This window comes from Rousettus aegyptiacus, unplaced genomic scaffold (genome assembly GCF_014176215.1).
Source record: "Rousettus aegyptiacus isolate mRouAeg1 unplaced genomic scaffold, mRouAeg1.p scaffold_m13_p_19, whole genome shotgun sequence".
NCBI classification, from domain to species: Eukaryota; Metazoa; Chordata; class Mammalia; order Chiroptera; family Pteropodidae; genus Rousettus; species Rousettus aegyptiacus.
The window spans coordinates 1,969,398-1,984,861 of NW_023416294.1; the positions used below are offsets into that span (position 1 = coordinate 1,969,398).

The following is a 15,464-nucleotide window of genomic DNA, read 5'->3' on the forward strand; positions in this document are numbered from 1 at the left end:
GTCAGATCAGATTTTTAAAAGTCAGTTTTATGCAGTGTACAAGAAACAGTATAAATATAATGCTGTAAATTTTAAAAGTTAAAAGATGAAAGCACACAATGAAGTCTCACTGCACATATATAGTTAAAAGATTTTGCAAAATAGTTACAATACCAAATGCTAGCTATAATGCAGAGAAACTGTCGTATATTGGTGGTATAAATAATACAGCCACCCTGGAGAGCAATTTGGCAATTTCTCATGAAACTCAACATGTAGTACTATAAATAATCCAGTAATTGCAACCATGAAAATTAATACCAGAGAAAAGAAAATTTTAGTTCACACCAAAACTTGTACATATATGTTCATAGCGGTTTTCTTTATATTAGTCACAAACTAGAAATAACCATGATGATGTTCTCCAACACCTCAGTAAACAAATAGGTATATCTATGTTATGTGATAAAATGGAAGTAACTACCTGTGCGTGCAACAACTTAACTGAATCTCAGTATAAACTGAGTTTAAAAAACCCAACTCCAAAAGTTATACTGTATATTTTTCTTTATATAATATTTTCGAAATGACAGCATTTTAGAATGAAAGATAAGTGCTTCCTAGAATTTAGAAGTAATGTGGCAGATAGTTGGATATGATTGTAGAGGGACAGTTTAAGAGATCTATATGATAGTAGTTCTGTATCTTCACCATGATGATAGACATATACATTCACAAGTGATAAATTTGCTTATAACTAAATACACCGTTATAAGTAAGCCTGGAAATACCTGAGTAAGATTGGATCTTGTACCAATATCAGTATATCCTGGTTGTGATGTTGCACAATATTTTTATAATATATCACCATTAGGGAAATTGCATAAAAGATAATAGGATATCTGTGTTAGTAATTACTGTGACTAAATTAATCTCAAAATAAATTTTAATTTTTTTAGAAAATTAAAAGATGGAAAAAGGTATAAAACATGCAGTCATTAATATAAAAATTGAAAGGACAAACTCAAGTAACTTTGAAAAAGAGTATTTTGACCAGATGCTCTAAAGCTAAAAAAAAGAGTAAGAAAATTAAAGGAATGGAAGAGTTTGCCTACTGACGTAGTAACATTAGAAAATTTGGCAGAGGGATCTGGGGTATGCTTCGGAATCTTGATTTTGATTGCTACAAAATTATGTTGAATCTTACTATATGTAAATATAGTTTTTAAAAATTAGCCAATTTTAAAAATGGTAGAAATTTACACAACGCAGTAAATCTTTTTATCAGGTTTAAAATATTGCCATGTCTTTTCCTGAAAATAATATATTTCTATTGTCTTATGTACATAATTCTGTAAGTATTAAATTAGATTTTTTAATGTCTTGTAACATGACTTGGGGTTTGGTAACAGCGGTTGTTATTTTGCATACACAATTAGTATTTTATTTTCTCAGGATTGGTTGCGTTTTAAATCCATTACTGAAAATACATTAGAACCTTTTTCATTTGGAAAAAATACTTTATTTAGGGATAAATGACTATAAATAAACTTTACAATATGGCACCCAGAATTTAAGCAGAATCACATATCAGAGTAGTTATTATATAAGAATGACCTTCCTTTCTTATGGTAATTGTCTCTTTAATTCAGAATGCGTAAACATAATGTTTAATAAAGTGAACACTATTCTTAGCACCTACTACCCATCTTAGTCACCCTCATCTTAGCCATACCATCTTAATCAATTCTTTTGACGCTGGAATACTATTTTAATTATGAGGTTCGCAGCCATTACCACATAGTTTGTATTGGTTTGTTTGTACTTCTTATGTTAAAGGAGAAAGTCTCAGCTAAAACTTCTGATGTCATTGTCATTACTGTTATGAAAAATAAAGTATGGATATTCTACAGATATAAAATAGTATTTGTTTTCTTTTCTTTTTTTCCTTAGGCTTTGGGGTGAACCTGTTAATCTGCGTGAACAACATGATGCCTTAGAATTTTTTAATTCTTTGGTGGATAGTTTAGATGAAGCTTTAAAAGCTTTAGGACATCCAGCTATACTAAGTCAAGTCCTAGGAGGTTCCTTTGCTGATCAGAAGATTTGCCAAGGCTGCCCACATAGGCAAGTACTATTTAATGTTTTAATATGTAGTTCCATTGCTGTTTTTTAATAATATAAAGTTCTCACTAGTACTTAGTATGAAAGCAGTGTGTGCAAATTGTTACTAAATGCTTCAAATTGTGAATGAATTACATTCTTATGTTATATACCACTGTATATTTTTTACAGTAACATTTGGCTCTGTTTAATGTACAGAATATCTTATTACTTTATCTTACATTTTTATGTGTTCTGTCATATCCTGGACATAAAATGACATTTTCCATAAATCTGCAGTTATTACTTACGAAGACATTTTCTTTTATAATATATTTTAATAATTGAAAATAAATGTAGTAAGCTTAGAACATAACTAATTGGCAAGTCTGGAGCAGTGTTTCCTTTAGAAATTAGAAGGTTGATTTGAAATTACCATCAACTCTTCTTATTCTTGAGATGTTGGATGTGTTTTCTATGTCAAACCATTTAACAGGAGTTAGCAAAACACTATTATAACACTATTCTGTGTCTTTGGTGGATAGTTTAGGTGAAGCTTTAAAAGCTTTAGGACATCTACTATGCTTAGTGTCATAGGTAGTTCCTTTGCTATTAATGAAAAAGAGAAATTGGTTTATTAAAGGTTTCTAATACAAATAAATAACTCGGTTAGTATTCAGAAATTTATTGAATGGACACGCATTTAGGCCTACTGTGTGAAAGTTGTACTTTGGGCCTTGACTTCTTAATATGTTCACATAATGTTGATTTGAAATCCTTTCTCACCAAAATAATCACGAGATAGTGCTACAGACCAGTCCATTATTCTACAAACATTACTTCGGTGTGGGTGGGTACAGAAGGTTCTTTTAAAGATAAGAGATATGATGTGGGGAAAGAAAATTTTTCATCCGCCATTCATGTTATAGTGCCATTCATTTGGAAGTTGAGACATTCACTTATTTTTGCCAACTTATGGGAAGAAATTTTACAGCTCCTAATCACTGTTGTTAGTTCTCTTGGTTTTTTACTCAGTTGTCAAAATTACCAGTTTTATTGTTTTACTCTACAAAGTGAAAATACTCGAAATGTAAAGGAAGTATACATTTCAATTAAACTAGTTTTACTGTTAGATAATTTAGGGTTATGTAAGAGTCCCAAGTACTTCTAATATTATAGACATTGGTTTTTTTAGAGCATCCTATTATTATAGAAGAAAGTGTCAATTCCATTTATCCTCTTAGATTTCTTTTTTATCCTCTGCAGACTGATTTCTATCATAGTACCAACATGAATAGTAAGCCAGTCATAAAAACATATATTTGTACTTGTTTTATTTTCTCTTTCTGAATTACAAGTTTCTAAATGTTAGGGACTGTTTCTAAAACATAATACCCCCTTATGCTTTGCACGTGATAGGTAGACACTCTTGATGAATCTGCTGAATGATTGTATTTTAATGCTTGAGACTGTTCTCCACCTCTCATTTTCTGAGTTTATTAGTGCTTGTCATTGAAAATTTCTGAAAGTCTCTTGTAGAATGTTGCCACAATTTTGGATGCAGACTCCATCAAACATTACTTATTCTCTACTAATTTGTATTATCCTGTAGAACTACACTAGAGGCACACAGAGTATTGCTAGAACCTGGCATCTTAGCTGCTCCTTTCTATTATAGGAATTGAGAAGCATTTAAAAATTTATTTGATAAAAAAGGAAAGTACTCCTCAACTTCAAATAGCATTCCCCACTTCTGGACCCAGGAATTCCTCAGAATGATAAATGACTAGGTATTTTCTTTCCAACTAGCCCCCAAGCATGAGCAGTTTTTGTGGGAGAAGACTGACCCACAGCCAGGAATCACAGCCACAAGCCTGACTCTGCATGGTAGAAGGGCCACTTGTCATCCCACCATGGACTCCAAGTCAGGTTTTCCCTGGAGGAGGAAGCTTTGTTCACTCCAGAGCCTGGTGCCTCCACCCCTGGCTGACGTCTCACCTTCTCTTCAGCTCTGAACTTATAATGACCCCTTCCACAGAGCCTGCTTTCCACTTCTAGCCTTCTGCCTCTCTGTAGAGTTCTTTATTGTAAAAAGGGGGAAAAAATTCAAATAGCATAAGGAGAGTGGATTAAAAAGGAAAAGACTTCTTCCCTTTTTTGGCCTCATTCTTACTTCCCAGAGGTTGTCACTGTTACTGTGTCTGGTGGATCTGTCTGGAAATCTTCCTTGAAGAAAGGGAGAGGTGAGGGGAGGAAGATCCCTCTACTTCTCTGCAGATTGTTTTTTCACTAAATGATATTTCTTAGGCATCTTTCCATATCAGCACTTACAGATTTTCTTTCTTTTTTAACCATCTATGGTTCCTTACCTTCCCTCACTGACTTTCTTAATTCCATTTGTCCATCCATCTACTTAAATATCATAATACATGAAATCTACCAAACTGCCATTGACACTGGTTTAAATTCTTGCCAGCTTTCTGATCCTGTTTTTGACTCATTAAAAAGATTTATTAGTTCTTTTTTAAAAACTAAAAAAGCACACACACACACACAAACACACACAATGCGAACAGCCGAATTAACTTTCTGGACTGCCAAGCTGAGAATGCCATAAGATTTGGCCACCTTCTCAATGCCATCCCTGTCCAGATTAGGCACCCAGCCTTCCTCTGGGTCCTTTCCAGGATGGAAACATGAAGTCTCTTTCATGTCTTAGCTAAAGATCTCTGACCTTTGAAATCAGTGTCAGCTGCATGCTTTTGAGAATTACTAAAAGAAGAATTAAAGCAACCCAAATTTACAAAGTCACTTTTCAGTAATAAATTTTTTAATTCATAGTGTTTTTTCCCCTTGACTTCAAAAATCTTTATTACCTTTTCTTGCCACAAATTAATTTTTAAACAGCTAACACAAATAGCAATGTAAGAGGATATAGAGAATTTAAGCAGTGACACCACAGAAGCCTGATTCACATAACCACCCTGCCTAGTTTTTTCATCTGTGAAATACGGATGAATACATATCTCTATCAGGTTTTTTATGAAGATGAAGATAAGCAATAATGTATGTAAAGAATCTAAATGCATTGCCCAGTGTAATAGAAAGTAGCCAATAAAAGATAACTATTATTAATAACACTGTATGAGTAATGCATTCTACATGATATAGTAAATAACTGCAATTTATTTTTTACCAAGTTCACAACTAAATATAATCTTTAGAAACCTAAGGAATAAATTCCTTTTGATCATTTCTTAAATAATATCTTTAGATTCGAGTGTGAAGAATCTTTTACAACTCTGAATGTAGATATTAGAAATCACCAAAACCTTCTTGATTCTTTGGAACAGTATATCAAAGGAGATCTGTTGGAAGGTGCAAATGCATATCGTTGTGAAAAATGTGATAAAAAGGTATGTAGTGTCCAGTTTTTAAAAATATGTGATTGCATTTAACCACTGTTTGTGTTTAACCTGAATATTTATTTATATCTGCTCTCCCTCTGATTTCTTGTTCTGATAACAGAGAGGTAGTCAAGATAATAACTGATTTAAGGATTTGTGAGGGAAACGAGAATAATTCACTGAATAGGAAAAATCATTTCAGTTGGGCACTGAAATTGAGAACTCTAAACAGTTTGATATCACTTTTTCTTGTAGTTCATAGTTGTACGCTTTCCATTTTTGCCCATAAGCAAGTTGCCCTTGAACTCTTCCCATTTAAAGACTTGATAATGGAAAACATTTTTTTCTTTTATACGTCAGGTTACTCTTCAAGTATAGAAGAACCATGCTAGTTTTATTTGATTACAATAGATTTTCATAGCCTTGTGTTTTAAGTATGAGGTGTGATTTTTGTATCTAGCCAAATAATTTTATTGCTAGCCACCAGTTTACCTCTAAACAGTTTTCTGAAATGGAACCATTAACATATCTTTGAAGAAAAAAATTTATATGATAAAGAGTAAATATTTTTCTAGGCCAACCATACTCTCACCTCCCAAGTTACTTACATTATTTCGACTTTAAACACCATTTTGATTGTGGCCTCCAAAGCTATTCTGCCTGCTTCCCACATGTCTGAGACATTTTCTTCTGTAGCAATTATTGCATATACATCCTTAATCCCCATGATTTAAAGTAAAGACGTTGTTACCACCTTTGTCAGAAGATAGTGATGATTAAATACATTAATTAATATGTGTGCAGTACTGAGTATATCTGACATCCAAGTGTCATATTAACTACTATTATTAATAATAGTTCTTCGGTTTGCCTACAGTAGTCTAATAATCATCATAGATGTAAACATCAGAAAAGTAACATGATCCAATAGCAGTAGCAGTATGGAGCCAGGTAGCCATCAGTTTATCACTGGTCTTTTTGTTTTGTTTTGTTTTTGCTGTTTGCAATGAATGAGAAATGATTTACACATTTTTAGGCTTGGTATAAACATTTTGAAAGAGTCAGTAGTGGCAGAATGACTTCAGCTATGTTCTTTATCATGTATTTATCTATTTGTAAACCAGCCAGGTCATAATATTTTTAATTATTATATTGTTTTATGTTTTTTGGGTTATAAAAACATTTTTCTTAATTTATTGTAGGTTGATACAGTAAAGCGCTTGCTAATTAAAAAATTACCACCTGTTCTTGCTATCCAATTGAAACGATTTGACTATGACTGGGAAAGAGAATGTGCAATTAAATTCAATGATTATTTTGAATTTCCACGAGAGCTGGATATGGAACCTTACACGGTACTAGGTGTTGCAAAGCTGGAAGGAGATAATGTAAAACCAGATAGTCATTTGGTACAGCAGAATGAGCAGTCTGAAAGTGAGGTAGCAGAAAGCACAAAATACAGACTTGTAGGTGTGCTTGTACACAGTGGTCAAGCAAGTGGAGGACATTATTATTCTTACATCATTGAAAGGAATGGTAAAGATGGTGAGAGAAATCGCTGGTATAAATTTGATGATGGAGATGTAACAGAATGTAAGATGGATGATGACGAAGAAATGAAAAATCAGTGTTTCGGTGGAGAGTACATGGGAGAAGTATTTGATCATATGATGAAGCGCATGTCATACAGGAGACAGAAAAGGTGGTGGAATGCTTATATACTATTTTATGAACGAATGGACACCATAGACCAAGATAACGAGATGTTAAGATATATATCAGAACTAACTATCAGAAGACCCCATCAAATTATGTCACCAGCCATTGAGAGAAGTGTGCGGAAACAAAATGTGCAATTCATGCATAACCGAATGCAGTACAGTTTAGAATATTTTCAGTTCGTGAAAAAACTTCTTACATGTAATGGTATTTATTTAAGCCCCGCTCCAGGTAAGCTTCTAGAATTAAGCTTCTGATTAATAAATAATTTTTATTTCATTTATAGGCTTTTTTTAGGTATTAATATGTTTTCTAGGTTTTTGTTTTTCCCTTTTTTTATAAAATTAGTCTTCAAATCATTTTATTTTAAAATTCAGCTTTTTTTAGTTCCAGTCATTTTAAAGTCAAATTATTTAGGATGCCTGTGTCTTTAAATATTGACAGTCAATGTCTAGAAACATAGAAGAGCTTTATTACATTCTCTTTTGACTGAAACATTAGTTTCAGATGTGGTTTAATGAAATGCTAATATAATCACTAAAGATTACTCTTAACTAAGATTTTGTAAATTTGGAGCATTTGTTTTAACACATTTAAATAATATGTTTGATTGTGTATATATTTTTTGTTTAAGGACAAGATCAATTGTTGCCTGAAGCAGAAGAAATCACTATGATTAGTATTCAGCTTGCAGCTAGATTCCTCTTTACCACTGGATTTCATACCAAGAAAATAGTCCGTGGCCCTGCCAGTGATTGGTACATGATTTTGGATTTTATTCACATTGTCCTTTTAGTGGGTTTAAATCATTATACTGCTTATTTTTCCCTAACCATGGGGCTCTTATTTCAAATTTCAAATCTTGGTAGTAATGTTGAGAGAAATTGTTTGATTTTCATGTGCCTTTTATTAGAAATTGGCTGTTTCTATTAACTTGTATTTATCGTGTCTGTTTTATCATGAAATATTAAGCTTTATGTTTACTAGTGAGAATTCTGACTAAAGTATTATAAAGTAGAAATGGTTTTAGTAGAAATTTTGAAATGGTTTTAGTGTTAATTATCTAATTATGGAACTATAGAAGATTTTATAATACCTTGAGCTAACAATTATTTTTACCATCTTTCAGATTAGATGTTAAGGAGATATCACCAGGGGAGAAAGAGTTTGATAATTGATTTGCATTTACCTACACAAATTCATTTAATTAATTTTTTAACTGAAAGACTAGATCAAGTCACAAGGCTATAATTTTTTATTAAAACAAGCCATGACCATTAACTGTACAGAAAAACTTTCCTTTTTACTTAATTCATAGAAACATGTTGGTTTACTATATCAATCAAAATAGAAGAACATAATAAAAAATTATTTTCATATTTTTTTCTGTATATTTTTATTTTAGGTATGATGCACTGTGTATTCTACTTCGTCACAGCAAGAATGTACGTTTTTGGTTTGCTCATAATGTCCTTTTTAATGTTTCAAATCGCTTCTCGGAATATCTTCTGGAGTGTCCTAGTGCCGAAGTAAGGAGTGCATTTGCAAAACTTATAGTATTTATTGCTCATTTTTCTTTGCAAGATGGGCCTTGTCCTTCATCTTTTACATCTCCAGGACCTGCTAGTCAGGTAATTGAAAGCTTTTCTGTAACAATGAAGTACTTATAGTAAATACTGTTTTCTGTAAGTTTGAATTAGTAAACATGTACCTGTTTCACATATTTACCATATAAGAATACATGCATACATTACTGAGTTCATTAAAATTATTTTATAATGATGAATAATTATTCTACAGTGATGAATAATTATCGAGCACTTTACAAAATAAATTTCTTCTGTTCATTTACTTTACATTACTTCTGTACATTAATGTGTAAGTCTTCATATATTGCATGTTCACTTTACTTTTTTAATAGCTAACTTAATTTTTTTGTTAAATAGCCTTTTTGACATAAAACAACACATGGATTTTTTAACAGTTGAAACAGTAAAAAGCATCTGTAATAGAATCTATTCCAGCTCTTCATTTCCTCTCAAAAGCAATTATATTTAATAATTTTTTTGGTGAAATTTGTACCTAATACAGAGAATATGTGAACACTTTTTTATGTAAATAGAAGTATACTGTTTTTCATCTCATTGTTGATAAAATATCTTATTTTTACAGTCATGTGATAACTTAAGCTTGAGTGATCACTTATTAAGAGCAGTATTAAATCTCCTGAGAAGAGAAGTTTCAGAGCATGGCCGTCATTTGCAGCAATATTTCAGTCTGTTTGTAATGTATGCGAATTTAGGTAAATACTTTTCATTAGTCTGTTTACTGTATTGTTTTATGTACACATTAAATAATGAAAGCATTTTAATACAGTGATGACACTTAATCTCTTCCAATAGAAGCAGTATCCCATATTCATATTATTAAAACCCACTTTCTGTATAATTTTTTAATGGCAATTTGTCTCCCATCCTTTAAGGTAATTTTGTACACTTACCTTCTTTCATTCGTAGTCATTAAAGTCAGAAACCATCTGATTTATGTTTTTATGTCTTAATTCTGGTTTTGAAAAACTGATTCTCAGACCATATACCCTATCATCTGGGTCAGAATTTCATGGGCTAGGAAAATGTGTATTTTCTTGAAGATTCCAGGTAGAGATACTTGTCAGGTTTAGAAATTATTCATACAGAAATTGGCCTGTACTCATGTTTTGTTAAAATAAAATAAATTTAAATCAGTCAACAGTTTATGTATTTATTATTGATTTAAATTTATTTTCCTTCCTGTAGATAGAATTGCTATCTAGGCCCCACTAGTCTCTCTAGCTAGGCCCTGGATAATATACATTTTCCTTAGGGTTCAGTATAATTGGAATCCAGAATCAATCACTACCTCAGTTAGAATAATTACTTTAATTAAATTATGTGTATAACCAAATTATCTGCATTCTGTTTGTATTTCTGAAGTCTAAACAAAGGTAATAAACTTTATAGGAAGCTGTATCAGATCATTTCTGTCAGTGCAGTACTTGCCATTTTATTTAATTTTTCTTTATTTTTTTTTACACATTATTTTTCCTTCTTTTACAGGTATGGCAGAAAAGACTCAGCTTCTGAAATTGAATGTACCTGCTACCTTTATGCTTGTATCTTTAGATGAAGGACCAGGTCCTCCAATCAAATATCAGTATGCTGAATTAGGCAAATTATACTCAGTAGTATCTCAGCTGATTCGCTGTTGCAATGTCTCATCAAGAATGCAGTCTTCAGTCAATGGTAAAGTAGAATGTTTCATTCTTTACAATAGTTTAAAAATAATGCTAGCCTCCTAGTACTTAATTAAAAATATAAAGGTCTATAAAATAAAGAGTAAAGGTTTATGCCTTTGCACATGTTATTTTTTAAACCATTGATTTTTTTATGTTTTAAAGAGACCTTTTAAAACATGCCTACTGTGATAAATCCCTTACTTATGAAATAGTTAGTTTCAGAAATTTAACTTTAGATTTTTTTTCAACGTCAGCATTTATATTTTTGCATTTTATCATCTTAGTGTGTCTCGTCATTTTAATGAATGTTTTATTGTGATTAGGAAACTTTAAGATAAGTTTTCAAAATAAAAATTCAGTATTATAATTTTGTGACATTATTTATTCTGTTCTAGGTAATCCCCCTCTTCCTAATCCTTTTGGTGACCCTAATTTGTCCCAGCCTATAATGCCAATTCAGCAGAATGTGGCAGACATTTTATTTGTGAGAACAAGTTATGTGAAGAAAATTATTGAAGACTGCAGTAACTCAGAGGAAACCATTAAGTTGCTTCGTTTTTGCTGCTGGGAGAATCCTCAGTTCTCATCTACTGTCCTCAGTGAACTTCTCTGGCAGGTTAACAGAAAATTAACATTTATATTCTTTGTAATTTGATTCATTATTCCTTTAAGTAATTTTAATTGTATTTTACCTATTTTTAGGTTGCATATTCATACACCTATGAACTTCGGCCATATTTGGATCTGCTTTTACAAATTTTACTCATTGAGGATTCCTGGCAGACTCACAGGTGGATATACTTTTTGCTATCAGAATAATTACATTCTTTTTAGATTATACAAATAACTAAAATTACCAATGGCCAAATATATTTTTTACTTTTTAAAGCACTGTTAAATTGTTTGTCTTTTAAAAATATAATACAAAATTGAAAATTCTCACCTTTCACATTTTTATTACATTTTTATTTTTCTAAGAACCAGTTTCATATGTAATGCTAGTTTTTTTTTCTTTTAATGTTTTTCACTTTTTGTTCAATTACAGTTAACATTTAGTATTATTTTATATTAGTTTCAGGTATAGGAGCATAGTGGTTAGACATTTATATAATGCATGAAGTACTCACCTGGTACTATCTATAGTTAATAAAATTTTATTGACTTTATTTCCTATGCTGTACTTTACATGCCATGACTATTTCATTACTACCAATTTGTACTTGATTCCTTTCCTGTTTCACCCAACCCTTCAAACCCATCCCAGCTGGCAACCATCAGTTTGTTCTCTGTATCTATTATTATGTTTCCATTTTGTTTTGTTGTTGTTTATTTAGTTTTTTAAATTCTGCATTAGAATTGAAATCATATGGTATTTATATTTCCCTGACTTATTTCATTTAGCATAATACCCTCTGGGTCCTTCCATGTTGTCACAAATGGTTAAGTTTCATTTTTTTATTTTATGGCTGAGTAAAATTCATATATATATATGTGTGTGTGTGTGTATATATATCTTTTTTAATCTAATTGGCTATTAATGGTCATTTAGGTTGTTTCCATATCTTGGGTATTTAAGTAGTGCTTTGGTGAACATAGGGGTGAATAGACCTTTTGGAATAAGTAATTTGGAATTAGCATTTTGGATTTTTTCAGATAAATACCATGTAGTGGAATTGCTGATTCAAAAGGTAGATCCATTTTTAATTTTTTGAGGAACTTCCATATTGTTTTTCATAGTGGTTGCACCAATTTGCAAGTCCACCAACAAAGCACATAAACTCCGTTTTCTCCACATCCTTGCCAGCTTGTCACTGGTTGATTTATTGATGATGGCCTTTCTGACAGGTGTGAGTGATATCTCGTCATAATTTTAATTTGCATTCCTCTAATAGTGACTTTGAGCCATTTTTTATATGTTTATTTGACATCTGTATTTCTTCTTTAAGGGAATATCTGTTTGAGACCTTTGCATGTTTTTTAATAGGATTTTTTGTGCCACTTAATTTTTTTATTAAGAAAACACAGGCTTTTGATAAGTATTCATGTTTTATTAATACTGTCTTAAGATTATGTTGTGCATTTGACCTTTGAACCACATGGATTCGAACTGCATGGATCCACTTAATTTATTTTAGTAAATACATATAGTACTGTAGATGTATTTTTTCTTAAGATTTTTTCTTCTAGAATACAGTAACTAAAACATAATACATATGCATATATCATACAAAATATGTTACTCAACTATCTATCTTATCAGTAAAACTTATACAGTATTCTTCTATTAGTTAAGTTTTTGAGGAGTCAGAAGTTATACATGTTGGCTGTTGATGGTGCCTCTGACCCCTGAGTTGTTCAAGAGTCAACTGTACTTATTTTTTAATCAGTTACCTTAGGTAATATTTAGTTATCTAACAGTAATCCCTAACCTTAGTGGTTTTATTAACATATGAGTTAAGAATTATAACTTTTAGAATTAAGGCTATCTTACTGACAAGTCTTTAAATGTCTCTCAGAATTCATTGATGTGTTTTTTGCAGTAAAGTCAGCCTAAGAATGATTATATAGAATTAGTCTCCCAACTCTGCCAGGTAACCCTCAGTTTTCTCCCCACAGGAGTTATAGTATCATGGTTTATTTTAGGAACCAGGTATATGTACATATTGTCTCCCATTGGTCATTATAATAAGCAGAAGAAAAACCTAAAAATATACTTGTTTTTCATAAATTTGTAGGATACAGTGCTTAAAGGTAAATTATTACAATCTCTAATCGTAGGGATACTGAAAATAATTAGACTTGAATAAATGTTTTAATTAGACTTCTTGAATAAATGTTTTCACATTGTCACCTAATTCACAATCAGATTTCAAACAAATCATTAAATGTCAAATAGCATTAACCAAAACTAATTGCCAAGAAACAAAAATGTTTTAAGTTCCAAATTATAGTCATTAATTTCAGTATCGTGAAAAGTTTGATATTTTTAGAAATCTTTGTTTTAATGGAATCTGATATTTCCTTTTTGTAAAAAAAAAAACTTCTAAGCATATATTGTTTAATGTGTGACTTTGTTTTAATATACTTTAAACATATCAGTCACATCCTAGCCTTGGTTTACCCAAAGAAGTGATCAATAATAAAGGTATAAATGCCAGATTCTTGTGGAAAATATTTGTCTTTTACGAACAAATTAGTCAGATATTGATGTTATGAGGGTTAGTGTGGAATTTTTTTGTAATGGACATTTACTTTATTCAATTTAAGAGATATTTACAGTGTTCTACTATGTACCAGGCACTGTAATTGGCAACAGAACAAGAGAGGCAAAGACAGTATTGATCATATTGGCATATGAAAACAGTCAACACTCTTTACTGTCAACATTCATTATTATTTAAAACAAGAATTAAAATAGAATAATCATTTTACTACAAGTTTTTCAAGATAAATACTATCTATGCATGCTATTTTTTGAGTGTATAATGATTAGACTTGGAAAATTTTTGAAAATTATATTTTCCACATGACATGTTATGAAAAACATTTTTAAAAACTTGCTTTCTATTCCAGGTACTGATACCAAAGAAAGAAGGTATCTTTTGACCCGTAGTTTTAAACTATATGTTGAGGAGAACAGAAAGTAATTAGCTATATAAAATGTTATGTTGAGATTAGGCTGCACCCAAAATGTAAAAAACATTGATCATTAGCAGGTCAGCCACATTAAACTATTGCTTGTGAAAATCACTTTAACTATGACTATCATGTATGTATTGAATTGATTAGAATTCAAGTTCATTTTGTACTGCTAAATTATGTTGCCATCAATCATTAAATCCGTACTTTACACTATTAAAAACATAATCTTAAAAAATGATCTGACTCAAAGTAAATTATTCTCAACCAGAACAGTCATGAAGACATAGTTGTAGTTAACTTTAATAAAAATAGTATTGGAATTCTTAATTTACTTCTGATAATACACTTAAATTACATAGGAAAAATCATTTTGGATTAATAATTTGGTAAGACTTCTTGACTCCTGAGTCAAACTATTAGCATCCCTGCTTTCTACTTCTCTGACAATGAAACAAGTTGTTTGACTTCTGTACTTCTTTTCTCATCTATTAAATGGGTTTACTAATGCTACCTACTTAGATAATTAACTCTAGAGTTAAACAGAGTAGATGACTATGTCGAAATATATATTGAATGGCACACTACTCAAATGTTAGCAACTAGATATTACAAATTTTTACATATTATTATTTTTCTTTATTTAGAATTCATAATGCACTTAAAGGAATCCCAGATGACCGAGATGGGTTGTTTGATACAATCCAGCGCTCTAAGAATCACTATCAAAAAAGAGCATACCAGTGTATAAAGTGTATGGTAGCTCTCTTTAGCAATTGCCCCGTTTCTTACCAAATATTACAGGTAAGAATTTTTCTTATAATTTTGTTAAAATCTGAATCACAATTAAAGACTGCTTTAAAAGAAACAAATCATGAAAATCTGGAGTTGGTACGTTAATATTGAAAATTATTACAAATTCTTTCACATAATTGTAATTTTTTTCCTTTCTCAAAGGGCAATGGAGATCTTAAAAGAAAGTGGACCTGGGCAGTGGAATGGCTTGGAGATGAACTTGAAAGAAGACCATACACTGGCAATCCTCAATATACTTATAACAATTGGTCTCCTCCAGTGCAAAGCAATGAAACATCAAATGGTTATTTCTTAGAGAGATCACATAGTGCTAGGATGACACTTTCAAAAGCTTGTGAACTCTGTCCAGAGGAGGTAAAAAAAGCCACCAATGGGCAACCCATAAAAATGGAAGAAAGAAAAGTAATTTTTTGTTTTATAGGCCACTGTTTTTACTACGTAAAAATTTTGTGTTGCATTTTTAATGGATTTAATGTTTAGCATTGACCAGCTTATATCAAAGGAGCTTGTTAATGAGGAGTTATTTT

At 31.1% G+C, this 15,464-nt stretch overlaps 1 protein-coding gene across 4 annotated transcripts in view; it reads left to right on the forward strand.

Moving 5' to 3' along the window:
- The window catches only part of LOC107502038 (probable ubiquitin carboxyl-terminal hydrolase FAF-X), a 144,316-nt gene that overhangs the window by 127,235 nt on the left and 1,617 nt on the right, over positions 1-15,464 (forward strand). For 2 of the 4 annotated variants that reach the window (XM_036235673.1, XM_036235674.1), the window contains exons 33-43: positions 1,933-2,106; positions 5,357-5,498; positions 6,692-7,439; positions 7,843-7,966; positions 8,614-8,839; positions 9,381-9,510; positions 10,304-10,489; positions 10,878-11,098; positions 11,185-11,273; positions 14,769-14,925; positions 15,079-15,339. In XM_036235673.1, coding sequence (XP_036091566.1) covers positions 1,933-2,106; positions 5,357-5,498; positions 6,692-7,439; positions 7,843-7,966; positions 8,614-8,839; positions 9,381-9,510; positions 10,304-10,489; positions 10,878-11,098; positions 11,185-11,273; positions 14,769-14,925; positions 15,079-15,339 — 2,458 coding nt within the window. The remainder of the gene's footprint in view (positions 1-1,932; positions 2,107-5,356; positions 5,499-6,691; positions 7,440-7,842; positions 7,967-8,613; positions 8,840-9,380; positions 9,511-10,303; positions 10,490-10,877; positions 11,099-11,184; positions 11,274-14,768; positions 14,926-15,078; positions 15,340-15,464) is intronic. The other 2 variants (XM_036235675.1, XM_036235676.1) reach the window with 1 other exon arrangement.